The sequence below is a fragment of the Hylobates moloch genome, unplaced genomic scaffold (assembly GCF_009828535.3).
Source record: "Hylobates moloch isolate HMO894 unplaced genomic scaffold, HMol_V3 SCAFFOLD_33, whole genome shotgun sequence".
Classification (NCBI taxonomy): domain Eukaryota; kingdom Metazoa; phylum Chordata; class Mammalia; order Primates; family Hylobatidae; genus Hylobates; species Hylobates moloch.
The window spans coordinates 1537047-1559565 of record NW_026652308.1 but is presented as its reverse complement, the minus strand read 5'-3'; the positions used below and the strand labels follow the sequence as shown (position 1 = coordinate 1559565).

The following is a 22519-nucleotide window of genomic DNA, read 5'->3' as shown; positions in this document are numbered from 1 at the left end:
AGCTCATTCTCCCTGAAATAGAACTCTGCTCTAAAATGCTTCTTACATCTTTTCCTGTTCATTTGCATTGCCACTGTGTTGACGTGGCCTTTTCTTCTCCCCTCTCTGCATATGGCCCAGCTGTCTTCACTGCTGGCCTTCTTCCACCCTCCATTCACCACACCTGGTGTGACCCTTACACTATTAAACCTTTGCTGTTCTCGGGTGCTCACAGTTAAATGATGATAATGATAATGGTTATAGCTGACCCTTCCCTAGCATTTACGTGTATGTGTTGTTGACTCCTGACACCAGCTCTATGAGGTAGCACTCTTATCCCCCTTTTACAGATGGGGAAACTAACGCACAAAGTAACTTGGTCAAGGTCAGCCAGAGTCAGGATGGTGGTCTGGCCCCAGAGCCTCTGTTTTGCTGCCTCTCTCCATGCATTCCTGCCATGTAGGAAGGGAGAGGCTGCTGTGTGCTAACAGACTTTTCATCCATTATTTTTCATCTTCACATCCCTTCTGCTGAGTAGATATTATGATTCCTGTTACATAGAATCCAGGTTGGGAGAGTTTGAGTAACATGACTGAGGACACAGAGCTAAGGAAATGATAACAGGGGTTCAAACCAGGTTTTCCTCTCTCCATGATCTGTATTCTGTCTACCTAATTGCTCGGGATTGTCTAAATTCACCCCTGTGGCATTTGTGGCTCCTTACAATCTATCTTCACCCCACCTTTCCAACTATTTTCTTCCTTTTTTTTTTTTTTTTCTGAAGCAAGGTCTCGCTCTATTGCCCAAGCTGGAGTGCAGTGGTGTGATCTCACCTCACTGCAACCTCTGCCTCCCAGGTTCAAGCAATTCTCCTGCCTCAGCCTTCCCTGAGTAGCTGGGATTATAGGTATGCACCACCACGCCTCGCTAAATTGTGTATTTTTAGTAGAAAAGGGGTTTTGCCATGTTGGCCAGGCTGGTCTCGAACTCCTGGCCTCAAGTGACCCACCCACCTCGGCCTCCCAAAGTGTTGGGATTACAGGTGTGAGCCACTGCTCCCGGCCCCAACTATTTTCTCTTCCATGATGAAATCATGCCACCCATCTTTGGCTCATGCTGTTCCTTTTGCCTGACTTCCCTGCTCAGCGAGGACATCATTCAGCTGTCAGATCTCCCATGACAAGGACTCTTGTCTTGTTCATAGCACCCTGCGTGGAATTTGCACACAGCAGGAGAGGGTAGCCATCTCATTTTCTTACCACTTCAAGAAGCCCTATAAGAATGCATCTCCTCATGGCCCCCTTAGTGTGAGGTGTGCATCACACATCTCACCTCCAGTCCCTTTGTGTGATTCCTAGGTACATGTTTACCTTCTTGCTAGATGGCTTCTTCAGGCCAGGTGTCCTCTCTCCATCACTTTTCTCTTGTGTCTAGGGTATTGCCTGGCAAGCAGCAGATGTTCAGTATGTATTTAACAAACATAGGGCAGACAAGAATACAAAAAAACGGGGGAAATAGTAATATTCAGTTGGAGGGTACTTGGCAGGGTCATAGTGCTTCGAACAGTCAGGGCTGTATTCACCTGATGGCCTCTAGGGAAATGTACACTGTTTGGAAATTTCCAGCTGGAAGCAAAGAGCAAATGATTACCCCGCTGGGCTAATTTAGCTTGTCCATTTTGCCACTTAGGTTTTGTTAAGTTTGTTTGTTTTTATTTTGAGATGGGGGATAGGCTTTGCTAACCTCCTGCGGAAAATCCCCTGGGTCCTCTGTCTTCCTGGCGTGGACTTTATCCCTAGCATATATTTGGGAGTGTGTGCAAACCGCGCACTTCAGGACTTTTATAGGATTTCATGGGCTGGCTGTGATGGAGGTCTGTGCGGGTGGGGAATGCAATGTTTCCGGAAGAGAGTAGAAGCTTTCAGGATGGAAACAGGTGCCAGAAAAAACATCGTTGCTACTGGGAAAGTGAACTCGTTAACTGAATTAGGGTTATGATACTAAATAAACGTCTTTCTGATTCGTCAGGTTAAAAGGCATTTACACAGCTGCCTTTTTGCACCTGGCACCGGAGGCCAGGTGGGAGGGTCCCCGGGGGGAAGGGCAGAGCGCACTGTCAGGCGGGAAGGAGAGGCCTCCTGGGCATCTCTTTGGATTGGCTCTGACATTTCTTCTTGCTCCTCTCAGGTGAGCGTCCTGACCACCCTGGAGCGCAGGTTCAACCTGCAGAGCGCTGACGTGGGTGTGATCGCTAGCAGCTTCGAGATCGGGAACCTGGCGCTCATTCTCTTCGTGAGCTACTTCGGGGCACGCGGGCACCGGCCGCGCCTGATCGGCTGCGGCGGCATCGTCATGGCGCTGGGCGCGCTGCTGTCGGCACTGCCAGAGTTCCTGACCCACCAGTACAAGTACGAGGCGGGCGAGATCCGCTGGGGCGCCGAGGGCCGCGACGTCTGCGCAGCCAACGGCTCGGGCGGCGACGAAGGGCCAGACCCCGACCTCATCTGCCGCAACCGGACGGCTACCAACATGATGTACTTGCTGCTCATTGGGGCCCAGGTGCTCCTGGGCATCGGTGCTACCCCTGTGCAGCCCCTGGGCGTCTCCTACATCGACGACCACGTGCGGAGGAAGGACTCCTCGCTCTATATAGGTAGGAGCTGCCCCAGCTGTGTTAGCAAGAGACCAGGGTGTGTTGACCATGGATAAAAGGTGGCCTGGTGGACTTTGATTTTGCCAGAGTGCTGGTTCTCAGACTTGGCTGCACACCTAGTGTTCTTGAAAAATAATCATGCCTGGGGGTGCAACCTTGGCACTGAGACGTTTTTAAAAGTTCCCAGGTGACTCTCATGAGCGGCCAAATTTGAGCTCCACGGGGCTAGACCACTAACACCGCCTCAGTGGGAAAACGTGATCGGGAGGAGTTGTATGTTTCTCTCTTCTTTTTGGGTGTGTATGTGGACTTTTGGCTTTGTGATACTAGCCACCGAGGTATACTTGGGGTCTACACATTGGAAACTCCAGCTTTGAAGAATCAAAATGATGTCCTGGTCATTGTCCTATTGCAGCTCAAAAGGAGAGGTGATGGCTTTGCCAGCATTTGGCATCAAAGTTGGTGACTTCCGGTAATTTTTTCAATATTGGAAGTATGCATGGGAATTGGGTATTTAGAGAGAAATAAGGTATTTGTGTTTTGAAAAGTTATTTTTCACGGTCAGAGTTTCTGATGTTTTATACTGGAAGGATGGAAACCACCTGTGCGTGGGGGTTAAGAATCATCTGAGTGGCAAGTTGTTTATTATGTGGCGGGCAGTGTTTTCAGTCGCTGAGGTGGGCTCTGTTGGATGGCTGCATGTAAGGTGAGGGCTGGCCAGCCCAGCATCTCTATCCCTTGTTTACAAAGTATAATTTTGTCTCCTGTCAGCTGGATTTTTCTGACACATCCCCAGTTACTGAGTGCTAAGCTTTGAAAAAATTACCTCTACCCAGAGAAGCTTTATGCCTCCCAAAAGCAATGTGCCTTGAGGTAGAAAGTTAATTATATTACGGAGTTTTAAGTGGAAATAGAATTTGAACTGAATTTGACATAAAGGTTCCCATCTGCCAAGCTTCAAGCTTGCTGAGATAGGACGGTTTGGAAGCAGGACACACCGGAATGCGAATTTTTCTCTGTGTCTGTCTGGCCCAGCTTTGGAGTAGACGCGTTTACTGAACACATGCGTTGCATGCAGATGTTCTGGCTGTCTGTGAGCAGGCTCTGGGCAGGAAAGGTGGAAGGAATGCGCCTGTCCGTTCGGAGGATGGAGCACCAGTGAGCCTAGTCACCACCTACCTATGGAACACAGTGGAAGAGAAAACGGCTCAGGCCAGAGATGGTTAGGGGTTTCCATTATTACCTGAGAGTGGGCATGGTGGAGCAAGGGGACTATGGTAATTGTTTTTCTTTCATTGCCTTAAGGCTTGAGAAAGCCGCTCCATGTGAGTTTTTTGCCCACCAGATCATGGACTACAGCATGTAGCCACAAAGGTCTCCTGAGGTCCACCCTCTGACTTGACTGATGTCACCCTAGGACTCTGGAAGAGTTGTTTTCTGGTAGGAATAACAGGAAGTAGATCAATCAGAGCACAGGGAATGAAATGGGGAGTGAAAACCTGAGTTGTTGTCTCTGCTGATAGAATCAAGTAGAAAAATTTTTCCCCAGAGTCCCCCCTGAAGTCCTAACAGTGCTATATCACTTCTGCCTGGGGCTTCCAGCCGTAGTGGCTGAACTCTCTTCTGGAAGTGTCTCCTGATGAGTTAAGCTGTGCTATTTCCCCCACACTGGGTGAGGGTTGGTTTGAATGTGCCAAAAGCTTTACAATGAGGAAGCATTTTGGTTTGGGACCTGGCAGTGTGGGAGGTGGGGGCGTGGACAGTAGGGCTGATCATATGAGGCAGGAGGCCTTCTTGAATTCTGAGGCCTTGTCTGTGGGATTTGCATTGAGTCTTTGGTAGGAAGAACTATTTAGCCAAATTTCTATTTGGTCACCCCATTCCTCTGTGGTATGTCTGAGTTGGGGGAGTGTCTCTGCATGACATATGAACATCTTGGTGGCTCTGTTACATATGGCCAGATTCCAAAACATCGTAGCCCATGCCGTGGAGATGATAGTTCTGAGTCTCTCTGCACTGGTTTCATGGGTTTGTGTTGATAGGGATCAGGAGAGAACAAGTCGTTTGCATAGATTGGCCTCAATAGGTGGCCTTTTATTCCATACGTGGTTTATTCTCCAGGTATAATTTAAGATCATAGCGGCCGGGCGCAGTGGCTCACGCTTGTAATCCCAGCACTTTGGGAGGCTGAGGCGGGCGGATCACGAGGTCAGGAGATCGAGACCATGGTGAAACCCCGTCTCTACTAAAAATACAAAAAAAAATTAGCCGGGTGTGGTGGCGGGCGCCTGTAGTCCCAGCTACTCAGAGAGGCTGAGGCAGGAGAATGGCGTGAACCCGGGAGGCGGAGCTTGCAGTGAGCCGAGATTGTGCCACTGCACTCCAGCCTGGGCGACAGAGCAAGACTCCGTCTCAAAAAAAAAAAAAAAGATCATAGCATATGCAGAGCATAACTGATTCATTTATTTATTGTACAAGCTATAAAGAAGTGTTTGTGGTAGTGAGAATATTTCAGAGTTTATCTCCTGTAATATGGCACTAGTTCCTGAAGCCACTTAACTGTACTTCACAGTATTTGGAGTAGCCCACTGAACAGGATTGATATAAAATTCTGGCCTCTTAACTCCCTGAAGAGGAGGAAAGTCTCAAGGGACTGATGCTGGGACTGTAGGTGTAAATGTATATCCATCGGGGAGGAATAACACGTGTACCCCTGGTTCCAGCTCCTGCAGAGCTGGTCTAGAGAGGGGCCCACAACCAGCTGTCTGGTCATGTGCCTAAATTGTGATACTACAGTGGAGATTGAAAGGATTCTAAAGATGGCATGTGTAAAACACCAGCTTGTTCTTGAGCTGAGTCTTCCCTGGGGATGTCAGCAGGGAAGAGAATGATCAACATGCACGGCTCAGGCTGCAGGTTAGTGGTGATGATACCTGCCCCTGGGTTGCCCGCATCGTGGGTCACTAGATGGGTGCTGTTTGTACATCGGCGGCTGTGTCGTAGCTTCCACTACAACCCAGGGCAAAGTGAAGCATTCCATCTTGAATCAAGCCGATATTTTCCACTGAAATGACTTACTTGCTTTGGCCTCTTGTGGCTGAGCTGCTGCCAGACTCCTGGATTCCTGGATGGGCTATTCACAAGGGGCTCCTCTGGCTGGCACCATTCTTTAGCCCGTCCTTTCCATTGTGGGAGGGAGCCAAGGGAGCTCATTACCAGGGGACAAAACTGGATGAATGGGGACTCAGCTCTGCTGGCAGGCTTTCACTGCGGCATCATGTGGCACCCAGCCTCACAGTGCAGCCAGACAGTGACCCGTGGGCGGCACGTGGCACTCTTTGTTCCTAGAGTGACTACATGGGCGCAGTGGCAGTGGAGACCATTGGGCCCCTACTGAGGTCAGAGAATCCATTCTTTGGGAGTCTAGTAATGCCTCTAGCTCCATGTTGTCATCTTCCATTAGCCCAGTTTTCTTAGCTGTCCTTCTGTTTCTCTAAGTTCAAAACAAAAGTCATATTTGCTTTTTATGAAAGGGTAAGTAGGATGATGGAATGGACTTACTGTGCCCTTTCATTAGGTTGCCCCCTTTTTTTCAAGGAGGAAAAGGTGAAATGTGAGTAGTAAAGATTTCTAAATGACTTTATTCCTAGTTAAAAAGCATTACATGTTCACCGTTTACAATTTTGAATATGTAGAAAAAGAATAATTAGAGAATATTGTAGCTTTATGGTGTACATAATTCTATTCTCTTTTCTGCATTAGTATGCTTTTCTATGAAAATATGTTCATGATAAATGATGTTTTGTGTAATTTCATTTCTCTTACTATTTCATGAGCATTTCTTTGTTACTATTCTATGACATTGCTGCATATATAATCCCTTCTGAATATACATGATAATATTTAATACTTTCTATAGTTGGACAGGGATTTTTAAAATTTTTGCTGTTTTAAACAAAGCAGATAGGTAAACTGTGATTCCGAGAGGCTGAGTAACTTACCCAAGCTCATTTACCTGGATAGGGCTGGGCTGTGGGTCTGAAAGTGACGCTTATTTCAGGTATGTCTGGGATCTGCTCACAAGGCTGGGATGGGAGCTCAAGGGTGGTGCACGGTCCAGGGAGTCAGGTGCAAGCCAGGGATTCCACGAGATAGCTGAAGCCTCCTGGGCATAAAAATCGCAGCAGGAGCCAGGAAGGTGGGAAGACAGCAGTGTGTCTGGAGTCCAAGGAGAGAGGTGCTGCTGAAATGGAGAATGAGTGTCAGAGCCAGAATGGAGTATTGGAGGTAGGATGGAGAGAGAGGAAGGTGGTCCTAGCTAATGGTTCAGGTCTGGGCTCTGGAAAGAGGTTGCGCCCGTGTTTCATAGTGCTTTGAGCTGAGATGGCTGCAAATCAGACCTTAGACATCTGGGGCAGGAGCAGCTGATCTGTTGCTTCTTTTGCTCGGCTCTTTCCAGCAATGTGGGCGCCATACCTTCACATGCCATTCATTCTGTTTTTTGAACCGCAGTAGCCACTAGGAGGTTTTTTTAAAATGTTGTGTTAGAAATAGGCCACCTTACAACTTCCCATACCCTGGGTTCTGGTTATGCCCTCTGGATCTACCATGAAAAATCCCTATCCCTCTTCTATATTTTGATGGCTCTGCAAATAGTTGAGCACTAACCTTCCATGGGTAGGCGGAGGGTATCTAAAGCTTAGCTCTTTTGAGCTAAGACCTGTGCTCCATGCTTGATGGGATTTCCTACCATGCTTCCTTCTTAAGAGGGATGCCAAGGGCTGGGGAGCTCATTACCAGAGGACAAAACCAGATGAATGGGGGATGTGGGATATGGCATTGTATTAATTTGCTAGGGCTGCCCTAAGCAAACACCACAGACTGGGAGGCTTAAATGACAGAAGGATATTTTCTTATAGTTTTAGAGGCTGGAAGTCTAAGATTAAGGTGCCACAGGGTTGGCGTCCTCTGAGGTCTCTCTCCTTGAATTTCAGATGGTTGCCTTCTACCTGTGTCCTCACGTCGTCTTCCTCTGCATACACATCCCTGGTCTCTGTGTGTATCCGATTTATTCCTCTTACAAGGTCGCCAGTCAGATTAGTTTAGACCCACCCATATTAGCTCATTTAACCTTAACTGCCTCTTTAAAGGACCTGTCTCCAAATATAGTCACATGCTGATGTACTGGGGGTTAGGGCTTCAATATATGAATTTGGGGGAAGGAACACTATTTTGCCCATAACAGACACTAAAGAGATCCGTACCAAAACAAGACTACACTCCTGCCTCTTTGCCAAAAGTTTTCTGTAAGGAGCTGTATTGTCATTTTTTTCTCTGAGTATTTGAGGAATTGATGATATAGTTTTTTTTTTTTTAAATAACTTTTAAAAATTATAGAATCACAAGTTGTGGCAAAATACAGGAAAGTCTCCTGTATCCTTCTTCCTGTTTCCCCTGCTGTTGATGTCATTGTAACTATCGCACAGTAGCAAAACCAGGAAATTAACATTGCTATAATCCATAAAGTTTATTCAGATTTCTCCAGATTTTTTTTTTTCATTTTTGAGATGAAGTCTCACTCTGTCACCTAGGCTGGAGCACAGTGGCGCCATCCCAGCTCACTGCAGCGTCTGCCTCCTGGGTTCAAGTGATTCTCGTGGCTCATCTTCCTGAGTAGCTGAGATTATAGGTGCCTGCCACCACACCCGGTTACTTTTTTTTTTGTATTTTTAGTAAAGACAGGGTTTCGTCATGTTGGCCAGGCTGCTCTCGAATTCCTGACCTCAAGTGCTCCGCCTGCCTCGGTCTCCCAGAGTGCTGGGATTACAGGCATGAGCCACTGCACCAGGCCAAGATTTCTCCAGTTTTATATGTGCTCATTTGTGTGTCTGTGTATAGTTCTGTGCAATTGTATCAAATGCGGATGATGCAGTTTTAAGAATGCAGATTGGGATAAAGATTAAACCAGATAGTTTTGAGTTGTGTGTGTTAGGCAGACACACACACACACACACACACACACACACACACACACACACAGCACAGAGACAGGGGCTGGCAGATTCTCCTGAGGATGGATGTTTTGGAGAGAATGGGAGCTGGCCAGGGGAAAGGGGTTCTTTGAGAAGGGAGCCTTTGTTGTTTGCCTGAATACACAGAACAAGTGCTCTAACTCAGGAGGCACACATCTTAGACACAAAAATGTATCATGTTTTCTTTGTTTATCACTTATCCTGAACCCCAGTGCAGCCCTCTGTGTTCCCATTAATGATGCAAAGAGAATAATTCTCAGATGTCATCTGCCAAGTGTTTGTTTAGTACAAAGACCCCCCAAATACTGGCCAGCAACCAAAGAGAACCAAATTTCCTTTCAGAGCCCTGGGAGCAAAGAGTTATTTTGCCTCTGATGAGTTTTTATTTTAACTTGACATTGGGTAAAATGTGTTTTAACTCTCCAAAGAACGTGGATCAGGTATGGATCAAATATACTGTGACTGCAGTTCATCTGAAAAAATAATTAAAAAGCCATCCCTCGTGGGAGCAAGCATTGCTCATTATATTCTTGCAACTTCATTGATACTGAAGTTTCCTTCATTAATTTCTTTTTCTAAAATAAATGGCACTGTAAAAGTGGTCAATTTGTTTTGGCCATATTCCATTCTCTCCCCAGCTGCTGGTCACATGCCATTTTCAGTGTGTTTTTAGCAACCTGCTAGGAAACAGCCTGTGGCTCTTATCTGCTGCTTCCATATTGCCTGGGCTGATAGGTGTTTCTCATTCATTCGCAGCCACTCATAACTCATGCCCTATGGTTCACGGCATCACTGCTGTGCTTGCTGCCTGGGTGACCTTTGGACAAGACTCTGTGGGCTCTGGAGCCCAACATTCCTGAAATTCAAATCCTGGCCCCTCCACAACTCCTGGGTTTTGGATGAGTTTCCAGTTGCACTGAGACTTTTGCCTTTTCAGTAAAATGGTCTGGTCTACCTGGCCAGGCTTTCCATGAATGTCAGGTATCCTGTACACGGTGGGGATCAGTAAATGCTGCCCTTTTCATCCTTATGGTCATAGCATCTCCATTTCCAGATGTAGAAATTAAGGCACAGATGGATACATGACTGACCTGTTTAAACACAGGAGCAGATCTTTGGACAAGAGCCCTTGGAACCTGATTTTCAGCCTGGGATGTGATCCATCTTACAGAGCTGAGAATAGCAAGCCTCTTCAGTCCTGAATTAAACCAGCAGGGCTCTTGTTTTCCTGAAGACCCCCTCCAGTGGCTCATCTCAAAGTGCATGAAGTGCTAGCAGTGCCCTAGGCAGGAGGAGAGCCAGTTTGTATTAATTTGGAAGCACCCCAGAGTATGGCCGTTGCCCCAGTGTGATGTATGGATTGGCTTTCTGGGTTCTAGCATGTTGCTTCTTAATTTGGAAGCATATTGGCTCAATATTCTTTTAAATAATGTATTCTTGTTTTAGTAACATTGAGAAAAACAGAAATGTAATAAGAAAACCTAAATAATATGTAATCCAGACGCCTATAGAAAATTATTGTCAGTAGTTAGGTATATTTTATTCCAGCCTTTTTTCTTTGTGTATAGTTTTGCTTAGTTAAAAACCATACTATAAATAAACCTGCTTTTTATCAGTTAGCATATTATAAAGTTTTTCCTGTATCATAAACAATACATATCATTTTAGATAATTGCATATTATTTTGTGAATCTGGAAATGCTGGAATTTGCTAGTTGGGCATTTAGGTGATGAATGTCTTTGTGGCTTTAGCCTTGTCGACGTTGGCTGAAAACTTTAAAAGCTCAGGTTAGTTCCGATAGATTCAGTGTGAGCTGAAAGCCAGCCCCCTGGCCCTGTGGTGACTTTTTCCAAAAGATAAATGAGTGAGGCCAGGAGTGTCATGCAGACAGGCTTTGGGCCGGCCATGGGTGTTGGCGTTCTTGTTTTGCAACCCCCTTCCACTCTCTGCTCAGAGGTCACAGTCTTAAGTGCTGAAGGGGCTCAGCTGACAAATGAGAAAAGCAGACAGGGTGGAGCCTGGGGAGCTGGTCCTTGCCTGGTCCTCCACCATTTGTTGCCCTGTGGGAATGCAAAGTTAGTGTTTCCAGATCTTCTGATTGTTAACAGAGACTGGAAATCCGAATTTTTCAAGAGGATTGAGTTGCCAACTGATTGAAATCTTCTCCAAGCCCTTTGCGAGTCAACATTGGTTAGCATGTCTCGAACACATGGTAGCACAAACACACATGGTAGCTTGCCGTGGGGGGCTCTTTGCTCCAGACCATCAATTTCAAATTGCATTCATCTTTTGAGTTGCAAATAAATAAAACACGAAAAAAGAAAAGAAAGGAAAGCTGTCACACATTGTGAATGTCACAGCCAGAAAAAAGTGTTCTTTGCTGTGGTTCTGAATGTTAGGAGTATTGGATTTGGAGGAAGGGGATGGGGCATCTTGCACGAACAGAGGACCACCTGGCAGGAGTGAGGGGAACACCACTGCTGAGTGGACCCGCTCCTACTGACACCTTGCTTACTGCCTCACAATGATGGGGGTTCCCAGGATTGGAAAGAAATGAAACCATTTTCCCAAGCTTAACATGGCCAGAGGAAGAAAAGCACGGTTCAAGGTTCCCCGAAGAGAGTATTGGGATGCATAAACCAAAACCATTTGGGGCTGATTGGGGCCTACAGATATTTCCTGTGTGTGTTAAGAGCATCTTTGTGAAGAAACTTTAGAACATAGCACTGAAGTGTTTGATAGGCAGGAAATAGGACCAGAGAGGCCCAGAATGACCTAAAGAAAGGTGAAAGCCCACGTGAAGGAATTTTACTTCCAGAAGGATGTCAAAGAATACTGCTAGTCACTTCTTTCCTCCGGCTTCCTTACTGCACCTGACTAGGGAAGGCATACCCATCTTATTTGCTTTTCAACTGTGGCACAGCTATTGTTCTTAAAAAAGATTTTGAGGCATTTCCTCTATTAACATGCATGTTGTTTCTCTTCAGTTAAGACTGTTTACTTTTCTGAGAGAGAATAATCTTGGCTTCATTTTCTTTTTGTCCTTTTCACCTACAAGAAGCATTCTGTGAGAGCAGATGGCATGAAGGGTTTGGTTTCTGTCGAGCATTGTGTTTTGCTATTATTGACACTGGGATTTGAGGTTCATGGTCTTCCTCCTTAGTGAGAAGTGAGTTCTTCATTGCTAGATAATTTTTTAGTGTTAAAATGCCTCACAGAAGAGTCTCTTGTGAATATTTGCTTTTGTCTGTCCAGTACCTTGTTTTTTTTCACTGAGAAACTACCTCTCCCATCTTAGGTGGTTGCTGTAGGGTTGCAGAAGTGGCCATGTGGTCAGTCCAGGCATGGTCAGTTGTGACACAGAGAAGGTCTACAGTAGTCTACAGTGACAGGCCCCAGAAGTGGGCCAATCAGAGTCCACTGTGAGGTGAGAGAAGTGGACTGAGAGAAATGGACCATCTTCCCTTGTAGGACTGCTACTGAAAGAACTCTGAATACCCAGAGATTCCAGTGCCCATCATTGCTGCCACATGCAGAGAACTTGCCTAAGAATGAATGAACTTGCCTGCAGAGAAAAGTAGACCAGGGAAAAGGGAGAGCAAAAGGGCTTCCTAGATCCAGCCGTGCTTGAAGCTAGCATCTAGCCCTTAGAATGCTAGTCACTTGAACACATAAATTATCCTTTCCAACATCTACAGCTGCCAGGTTTCTGCCTCCTCAGGCTTGAGTGCCCTGTCATGTTATAAGAGTTGGTCTGGATTGCTTCCCTCTTGAGGTATAACCAAGCATCTTTGAATAGGGATAGAGTCCAGGGGAAACTCAGGTAAGGCATTTGTTCTCTGCTCAAAGTGTTAGTTCTTTCACAGTACAAAGATAACCACTCATGAGACTCTGAAGAACTCCTGACCCTATGCATAAAATAAAAAGGGCTAGCTTGAAAGTGTTGGCTTAGCTCTTCGTTTTTTCAGAGGCATTGAAGTTACAGGACTTAGATGCCAAAAGGAATGTCCCCTCTCCACCTTTCTCCCTACCTATCAAAAACAAAAGTATTTAAAAATAACCTGTTGGCAAGCTTTGTGCAGGAACAGTAAGTGTTTAATAGCACCTCGTGTATGTGGGCAGGAGCATGTTGAGCATGCTCAGTTTATTCAATGGCTCTGTTTATTGAATGGAAAAAATATAACCAATCCTGGCTCTTTTACTTGACTGCAATTGCCAAAGCTACCTTAACTCCCTCAAGTGACTTCATATTGTCAGGAATGAATAAGCTAAATAAATGAATATGTTCCATTCCCAGCGTGGCTTTGCCATTTCATTCCTGCCAAGCCGTGTGTGTGTGTGTGTATGTGTGTGTGTGTGTGTGCACGCGCATGCTTATTTTAGCCCACATAATAGACAAATATGAAGATACCAAAGCCTTGGGTGGCTAGTGTACGCTCATCAAAATTGAGATGTATTTCTTTAGCACTCAGATTCAAGAATCTGGCTTCAGAATGTCAGGAGTCATCGTTGGCTGCTTGAAGCTAAAGGTTCTTGGATGTGCTTTGCAGGAGTCGGGGCCATAACCTTTTCGAATTATGTGGAGATTTATGTGTGTATGTACCCTGGGAGGAAAGCTTTCACTGGATTGAATGAGGTTCATGGCCCACAGAAGGTTAAAACCATATAAAGTCCTAATGTTAGACTTCGGTGACAGGCATTTTGGGGTGAGATAAGTCTAGCTAGTTGAGGTGAGATAGGCTGTATGGAGTGACAGATGGCATTTAGAGACTGGAATGTTGTTCACTGTTCAGCTCTTAGCTTGTTTTGCTCCCTGGAGAGCCACTGTACTTACAACAGGAAGCATTTAAGCATCACTTAGGCAACTGTGGTGAAAAGTCAGAATGCATTCTCAGCGGCATTGGAGACACCCCTCAGCCCTCCACTCCCCCGAAAATTCCTTTGGGGCTGAAATTTTCCATCCCTTCTTTCAGCCTAACCGTGGGTGTTTTGGGTAATATTCAGCAGATTTTCTGTGCTGGTTTGAACTGATGCACAGATAGGAAAATCAAAACTTTTTTTTTTTTTTTCTAAAAGCAAAAACATTTTAAAATGGCACTTGGATCATTAATAGAATCTGAACTCTCAAAGTCAAAATTTTCCATGTGTTGTTACTAAGAAAAAGACTCACTGTTGGGGCAATTAAAAACAAAGGCAGAAAGTTGTGAGGGACTAAAGAATTCTGGGGACACGTATGAACTGGGCAAACTTTTTATTGGCATACCTTTTATGGGATAGTTGGTGCATTTGAGAAACCTTCTATTTTATACCACAGCCTCCTATTTCGGGTGTTGGGGGACTGAGGGAGGATTGGCGTTGAACTCATTCTGATGTCTCTCCAAGAAGAGATACTTTTCTCCCTTTCTTTCTGTAATGTTCCAAGCAAGTGGGGCCAATGGGTGTGATTTCTCACTGCTTCCCTTTCTGGGCAAGATGCTGTTACCATAAGAACATTCACATTTGCCCACCTGCCTTGTGGGTTGTTAATGGAGTTTACAAAGGGAATTTGGATTCCCAGCAAGAGGTCTCATTAACACAGCAAGGATCTAATAGATTCTAAAATTGCGTGTGGACACTGGAACCTTTTGAAACCTGGTGGTGTCTATTATTAGATCTAAATCATTTCATCCACCCTGGCCTCAGACTGTACATTTGTATCATGGGGCAAAGAGCCTTCTCTTCATCAAGGTAGATCTACCATATTGATTGAAGAACATGTTAATACCTGTGATTCTGGTGATAAGACAAGGTAAAAAGGCCATTAGGCAGTACATAGAGGAAAATGTCTCCCACATTGGTGCTTTTATTTTTTAATATCGGCCTTGTTATTCGTTGTGTGTTTATTTAATACTAGGATTCATTACTATCATAAAGAGAGGTTAACAGCTGTCTGTTTATTTAGACAAGTGCGTTAAGCACAGGTGAGTTGGAATAGTGACCATAATAACACTGAATACACTAGCTCCCATTTTATGGGGTCATAGCTGTATGACATACAGACAACCAGTATTCTGCATATACTCTCTCACTCCCTCCTCATAAAACCCAAGGAGATAAAGGGTGTTATTCTTTCTGTATAGATAAAGGAGCTGAAGTTCATGGGGCTTAAGCAACTTGTTCAGGGTCATATGGTTGGTGAGTGGGAAGGCCCAAGCTACAATCCCGGTCTGGTCTCCATTATCCCAAAGGCCTTCTCTTTCCCATTGTATGCTACCCCTCCACCATCTCCAGGCACGATTACATCCACACCAGGATAATATAGGACCCCAAGAATGTCACACTAAGTGTGAAAAGTGACTCAACCCAACTACCTAAATAGGTATACAGCTCTTTCTCAGTATAGTACCCACCTGTGGTGCTTTGTCATTTTAGCTGTAAAATATGAAATGGGTGAGGTGTTTCTAGGCCAGGAGAAGTCTGATGGGTCTGGGATATTCAGGGTCTAGTTCTGTGGGAAGTTTTAAAACTCTCATCAGATAAAGCATTGCTCCCACAAAAAAATCATGTGAGTTGTTTTCAAAATCTCCGTGTAGTAAAGTGAGAGAAGCTCACTCACCAGACGGTTTTGTTTACATCTCAGGCCTGGCAGCATTTAATTGGTATACATTCACTGCACTTATGCAACTTGGACTTGAGTGTTTCACTCCCAGACTTGATGAAGCTGACTTGCTTTTCTGAGCGAGTCAAGAGTGATTTTAAAACATACTAGACGCCAGCAGGGACAAAAACGGTAAGAAGGTAGGGCAAGAAAGACTTCATGGATCATGGATGAATACATGAGAAAGAACAAGAAGTAGAGATAATGTATAATCCCCAAGACTTTTCATCATGGGGAAATAATCAGCATTAGCAGTTATTGAGCTCTGCAGTGTTCTGAAGACCTTCAAGAGTGGCATGTCCACATACATGAACTGTGTTTGCAGAAGAAGGTGGTTACACGATGGATGGATTGGGAGTGGCAAAGGCAGGCCACCTAAGGCATCCTCGAGGACTTGACGTCCAAGTAGCTGAACTCCCTTCCAACTCTATGTCCTGAAGCCACATTTTCCCGAAGTCATTGAGATAGCGTTTTGGTGACCTTCAGAAAAAATGACAGTCTCTTACTGGTCCATCTTGGGGAGTTAAGAGAGGGTCTGGAGATTAAATTGGGTGAGGGACCACGTGTTCCATGTTGTAGCATTGGTGCAAAGTAGGGAGACTCAGCTCCTCCAGCTTATGATGCCAGATTCATCTTTCCAGTCTTTTTTTAATTAAAAAAGTTGTAAGTTGTGGTAAAATATATATAAAGGTCACCATCTTAACCATTTTTAGCTGTACAGTTTGGTAGTGTTAAGCATATTCACATTGTTGTGCAACAGATGTCCAGAACATTTTCATCTTGCAAAATTGAAATTACCTCTTAAACAACAACTCCCATTCCACCCCCTCTCCAGGCCCTGGCAACCACCATTCTACTTTCTGTCTCTATGAATTTGACTACTCTAAGTGCCTCAGATAAGATTGTACAGTATCTGTCTTTTGTGACTAGTTTATTTCACTTAGCAGGATGCTCTCAAGTTTCATCCATGTTGTAGCATTGGGTCAGAATTTCCTTCCTATGTATATTATATACCAAATATTCCACTCTATGCTTAAACCGCATTTTGTTTGTCCATTCATCTACGAATGGACATTTGGGTTGTTCCCACCTCTTGGCTATTGTGAATAATGCTGCTGTGAACATGGGTGTGCCATGTATTTTCAGCCTTATAAAAGTATATCTCCATCTGGGTATCCTAAGGTGTGTTAAACTCAGTAAATCCATAATTCATCTCTTTAATGTCCTCCCAGGTTTGCCTTATTGACCAGCCTTGTCCTCCCCTCTCTCTTCCTGCATTTAAAAGCTCCAGCCTCTCATGGATCCGGGCTCCTGCACCTGTCTTTTGTCTGGTCCCCAGCCTCCTCTACTCATCCCCTCCTTGCCACAGGTCAGCTCTCAGCACCTCTCAACTGGACCACTGCCTCTACCTCTGATGAGTTTCACTGTGCCCAATCCAGCCTGTCTCCAAGTTGTCCTTCACATCACCACTGTTCCAAAGCAGGCTGTGAACTTTATGAATCTAGAGAGATGTGCGTTGTTCTGGAACCTTTGTTACAAAGGTTCCAAGAGCTCTGCATGGGATTTTATTTTATTTTATTACATGCCCAATGAGTAATAACCATATGGTTATGTGTATTAATATAATGCATATGGTGAGATTATGGTATTGTATTTTTGAGACACTTAAAATAACCTGACTCCATTTTAACAGAGGTGTTAAATTTAATTGTCTACATTTTATTCGTTCAACACATATTAATTGATAACTTATGATGTGTCAGTCCCTGTACAAGGTGCTGGGGATACATGGATGAATCAGACCTAGCTTCTGTCTGTAGGAGTAATAGTAAAATCATCCAATGTTTATTAAGCACTTATTGTGTGCCAGAGACTGGGCTGAGTTCTTGACATATATTATCTGGTGTAATTCTGAAAACAACCCCTGAGTTGGTTTTTATTCGCCGCACTTTATGGGAGGAAATCCTGATGCAGAGAGCTTGAATACAGGGACAGCTTGGGGATTTGAGTCGACGGTGTTCTTGCTCCTCACAATATTCTCAACTACTGTGTTTTCCTGCTTCACAGCAAACTGTACCAGCGACTGTCATGCCAAAGCCAACAGTTTGAAACAGGAAGGGCAAAATGAAACACCAGGCTGGTACATATGCATTTATAGATGTGGAGCTGGAAAATATTGACCAAATGTGCTCAGAAATATTTTACAATTGTGAATAATGACCAGTCCCTTGCAAGGAGACAGCCTCCCAAACCGTAGTTGCTGTTAGAGAAAAGAAACAACATTCTGCATGTTCTCAAAGCAAGAGCTCATGTAAACTCGGTTTTTCGTAGGTGTCAAATGCTGCTCCCTGATGTGATGCATTATGCAGGCAAAGAAATAACATGACAAAGCCTCACTCACAGCCTCAGAAAGGAAGGTGATGTCTCTGAACTGGCCATCTGGATATAGCTAGGTGAAGCATTTTCAGAATTTGCCAAGGTTCACAGCTGGGGAGAGGGGCCAGTGGCATCCCCTGCTGTCAGGTAGCCCCCTCTCCTCTTCATCTGTGAATGGGCAAACCCTGCTTCTTCTGCTGGGTTGTAATTTTTTTTTTTTTTTTTTTTAAGGCTCACTGCAACCTCTGCCTCCCACGTTCAAGCAGTTCCCCTGTCTCAGACTCCCAAGTAGCTGGGACTACAGGCTCACACCACCACGTCTGGCTAATTTTTGTATTTTTGGTAGATACAGGGTTTTACCATATTGGTCAGGCTGGTCTCCAACTCTTGACCTCAGGTGATCCACCTGCCTCAGCCTCCCAAAGTGCTGGGATTATAGAAGTGAGCCACTGCGCCCGGCCTGGGTGGTATCTTAAGTGTGGAAACACACACGCACACACACTGGAGTAGATGAAGGGAAAAAAAACAGATTGCTATTCATCACACAAAAGCCAAGCATGTTCTTTTAAGAAATCACTGTTGCTGGAGACTTTTAGGCAAGTGATGTGAGCATTAAACAGACTTTTAGTGTAAAATCAAGGTGGAAGATTAGGTTCAGTAGTTTGTAGTCTGCAATGGTGACTGTCTTAGAAAGCTTTGGCTGGTAGGAGGCTCCATGGAGAGAGTGCATATCGTATGCAAGGCGCTGAGCTCACTGTTGCCTTTATGATTGTTCACTTCATCTTCATAATGGCTATTTTTCCTCAGTAGGAAGCTGAGGCTGAGCAGAATTAGTAACTTGTGCAAAGTCATACCTCCTAGTAGGTCAGTGATAAGACTTGAATATAATGTTCACTGATCAAATCTGGCTTGAAATTGAGATTTCATAGAACAATTGATTTTTTTCATTATGGAAAACTTAAAACATATTCAAAATCAAAAAGGATAGTTGAATGAATCCCTGTGTGCCCATTCTCCAGTAATTATCAGCATGTTGCCTTTCTTGTTTTATCTCTACCCCTACCTGGCCTCCCTTCTCCGTGATTATTTTGAAGCAAATTTTAGATATACCATTTTATTTGCAGTTTTTTTTTGGCGATAGGGTCTGGCTCTATTGCCCAGGCTGGAGTGCAGTGGCATGATCTCGGCTCACAGCAACCTCCGCCTCCCAGGTTCAAGCAATTCTCCTGCCTCAGCCTCCTGAGCTGCTGGGATTACAGACACGTGCCACCACACCGAGCTAATTGTAAGTTTAGTAGAGATGAGGTTTCACCATGTTGGCCAGGCTGGTCTCAAACTCCTGACCTCAGGAGGCCTGCCTCGGCCTCCCAAAGTGCTGGGATTACAGGCGTGAGCCACCATGCCCGGCCTATTTGCGGTTATTTCTAAAAGTTATTTCAAAACGTAATCACAATCCCATTCTCATGGTCGTTAGATCTAGAGACTTTATCAGATTCAGGTTTCATTTCTTAGGGGCTCCGATATTTAATCAGTGACAAGGATGATGATGTGTACTTCCATCATGGGACACATGTAGCTTTCTGTGGTGTTAACAGCTATGCTTGGCCATGGCCTTGGGGGTGGTGATATTTAAATTCCATCATTACTCCTTTGATTGCTTCTAGTAAGAGAATCTTCCCCATTTCAACTATCTTGTTATCCTGAGTTAGAATTGGAATGAGAAAAGGAGGAAAAATCTTCCCCAATTACTAAAAACAATTTAAAATTTAAGATTTTTTTCAGTTATTTTTCTCCTTAAGGTATATCCTATTAGAAATATACAGTGAAATTACTGTGTTTTCCAATAATGGAAAATGGCTTCTCTCTGTGCAGTTTTGACTCCAATGAACAATTAAGTTTGCTTCATTTTGCTTTTGATTTTTATAGATTGCTTTTCCAAAAATATATAATTATGTAAGCTATTTACAGGGCTTCAAACTCAAATCCACAAACCAAGAATATTCTGAGAATTCTAGCTTCTAAGCCTGTTATTTCTATTCCATTTCTTACCTTAGAAGTAATCAATTTTTCTTTGTTTTTGGATTTTATCTTTCTGTTTTAAAAATATGACCAAATACATTTATATATTACTAGCTCCCTTTTTTTGTAATAAAATGTAGTTTATACAGTTTCTCTACTTTTTCACCTGAAAACTATACTAAAAAATCACAGAATATTGCAGTATATAAAGGATCAGGATAACAAGCAGTACACAGAGACACAGAATCATTGAATTTTTAGAGCTGTTAATAATAGCAAACATGTGGCACTCTGTGCCACACAATGTTTTCAGTGCTTTACATAAAGTAACTCATTCTTGTAACAACAGTAATCTTCTGGGGGTATGTACTATTATTATCCTCATTCTGTAGGTGAGGAAACTGAGGCACAGAGAGGTTAGGTAACTTGCCCAAGGTCTCAGAGCTAGTAAGTAGCAGAACTTGAATACAGTTGTTTGCTGTTAAATGCCGCATTACACTGCTTCAGAATTGCCAGAGTTTAATTTTCTGATTTTTATGAGTCAGGAAATTACAACCCCAGGATGGTTATGTTAAAGGTCTGAATACTCACGTGCCCTGGCCCAAGGATTATTACTTTTCTGATAGTACTGGCTTTTCTTGCAGCTTGTTGTTGAGTCTGGGCTTTGATTTTTACCTAACTGTAAGCTAAAAACTTAGACTGTTATTTCATGGATGCTCAGAAGACATGAGACTCCTGGATCAGAGACAAAGGGCTTTATTACTCATTGACAATAATCAGTATGTGTGTCTGTTCCTCTTACCTTGTAAATACCACAGGGGTGATGGTGAGGACCAGGTGGATGTCTGTACCCCCAGTGAGTGTTATAGGAGAGGAATACTGAATTGGGGAAGTACACTACTTTTATGTCAAGCAGTAAGCAAGCCTACCCTTTGCCCCAGAGGCATGCCTTTTCTCTTTCTTCAAGGTTGCTCACTGAGAAATGGCTAGGCAGTGAGTGGTCAGTGTCTTGCATTCTTGGCATACCCACTAAGACATGTAGAAGCCTAGAGACCCATGGGTCACTGTCTCCCAAAATGCTTCTTTGCACCGGTTTTAATGATTTTAGAATAAAGAGGAAAGCGGGTGCCCCATATCATTTCTTTGCCAAATGACTTCTTCTTAATACATTTGCCAATATTCCCTGTTGCATTTACTCCAGGTTTTGTCATTCTCAAATTCTAGCTATAGCAAAAAGGGTCAACTCTTGTTTGAAGACCACCTTTAACAAATTCTAAATATTACTGCATTGCAAATCTATGGGTTTTCTCTTTTATTTGTAGTGGGGACCATTTTGGAACTAGGTAGAGAGATTAGGTTGACAAGCATTGATGAATTTCATTACCACGTAATAGGCAGTTTCTTTTTCATTTCCTTTTCTATTTTTCTGGTTGAACTTCTTTTCAATGTTAAGCCTAGTTTTTCTTGCCAGTGAGTTTTATAATTCTGTAAGTTACTACCCTTCCTAACTAAGGCCCTGACTATAACTTCGCTTTTTTATGGTAACACATATTGAGCTTTGATTGGTGAAACTCTTTGGAGGCATCCTTGGTGAATTTCCTAACCCTTTTTTTTTTTTTTGAGACGGAGTCTCGCTTTGTTGTCAGGCTGGAGTGCCGTGGTGCCATCTCGGCTCACTGCAACCTCCGCCTCCTGGGTTCAAGCAATTCTCCTGCCTCAGCCTCCTGAGTAGCTGGGGCTACAGGCACGTGCCACCACGCCCAGCTAATTTTTGTATTTTTAGTAGAGACAGGGTTTCATCATGTTGGCCAGATGGTCTCGATCTCTTGACTTCGTGATCCGCCCGCCTCAGCCTCCCATGTGCTGGGATTACAGGCATGAGGCACCATGTCCAGCCCAGACTTCTTATGATAAATAAGAAATATTAAGGGTTCAGTGGTGAGAAGTGGCCTTTTAAGTTGCAAGAAGGAAAATGGCAACACAAGGGGCTTTTGTAAATGTGGTGTAATTCTGCTCCATTGAGGAAAACTGGGACCCAAGGATCAGAGGCATGGAGGGAGAGAACACAAAAAACAGGACCTGGGCTAGAGAGGAGAGGTCAGGCCAAGGGGTGCAAAAGCCATTTAGCACTCAGCACACCCCTTACCCTAAAACCTAGCCCACCCCTATTAGCTACTAGGATGGGAATTGTTTAGTTCAATCAGCCTGATAATTGCAAGTATGATGTGCTAGACATGGAGTAAAGCCTCAGCTTTTTCCTCTCTTGTGAATTTTCATGCAAGGTGGTAGACTCTGGAGTGGTGAGTGGATGGGAGAGTGAAGGGCCTGCCACTTCCTTCCTGGGGAATCCTCAAGACGTTTCACCTGCATTGCAGAGAGTGAGTTGCTGAACAGGTATCTGTGCCTATATGTGGTCACTCTTTTAGGAGATTTTACACTTCTCATTGGGCCTCTTCTTGGAGTTTTTCTTTTTTTTTTTTTTTTCTGTTTTACCAGGCTCAATGGAGTCTTTCAGGACTTTAAAACTGTTTCAAGGGACACCACAGTTAGCCTGGGAAACTTAAGAGGAAATATAAGACATAATTATTAAACTTTGCACAGCTTATAATGGAGAGAGCACTGCTTAAGCCCTTCTTAGCACAGGCAGACCATCGAGCAGGGAGTCACAGGTGGGTTAGTGATTGATGGGTGAGGGCTCTGGAGCCAGATCGTCAGGGTTTGCTCCTAACACTGACTAGCTCTGTAGCTTAGTTTCCTCCCAGATGCAACGGGAATGATAATACTGTGCTCTCATTAGAGATGCTGTTAACGATTATAGGAAG

The 22519-nt window shown here is 44.1% G+C and overlaps 1 protein-coding gene across 6 annotated transcripts in view; it reads left to right on the top strand.

The window, feature by feature from the left end:
- LOC116463341 (solute carrier organic anion transporter family member 3A1) overlaps positions 1-22519 on the top strand; it is a 326247-nt gene that overhangs the window by 59314 nt on the left and 244414 nt on the right. For all 6 annotated transcript variants that reach the window (XM_032146404.2, XM_058434558.1, XM_032146403.2 and 3 more), the window contains exon 2: positions 2167-2632. In XM_032146404.2, the coding sequence (XP_032002295.1) occupies positions 2167-2632 (466 nt within the window). The remainder of the gene's footprint in view (positions 1-2166; positions 2633-22519) is intronic.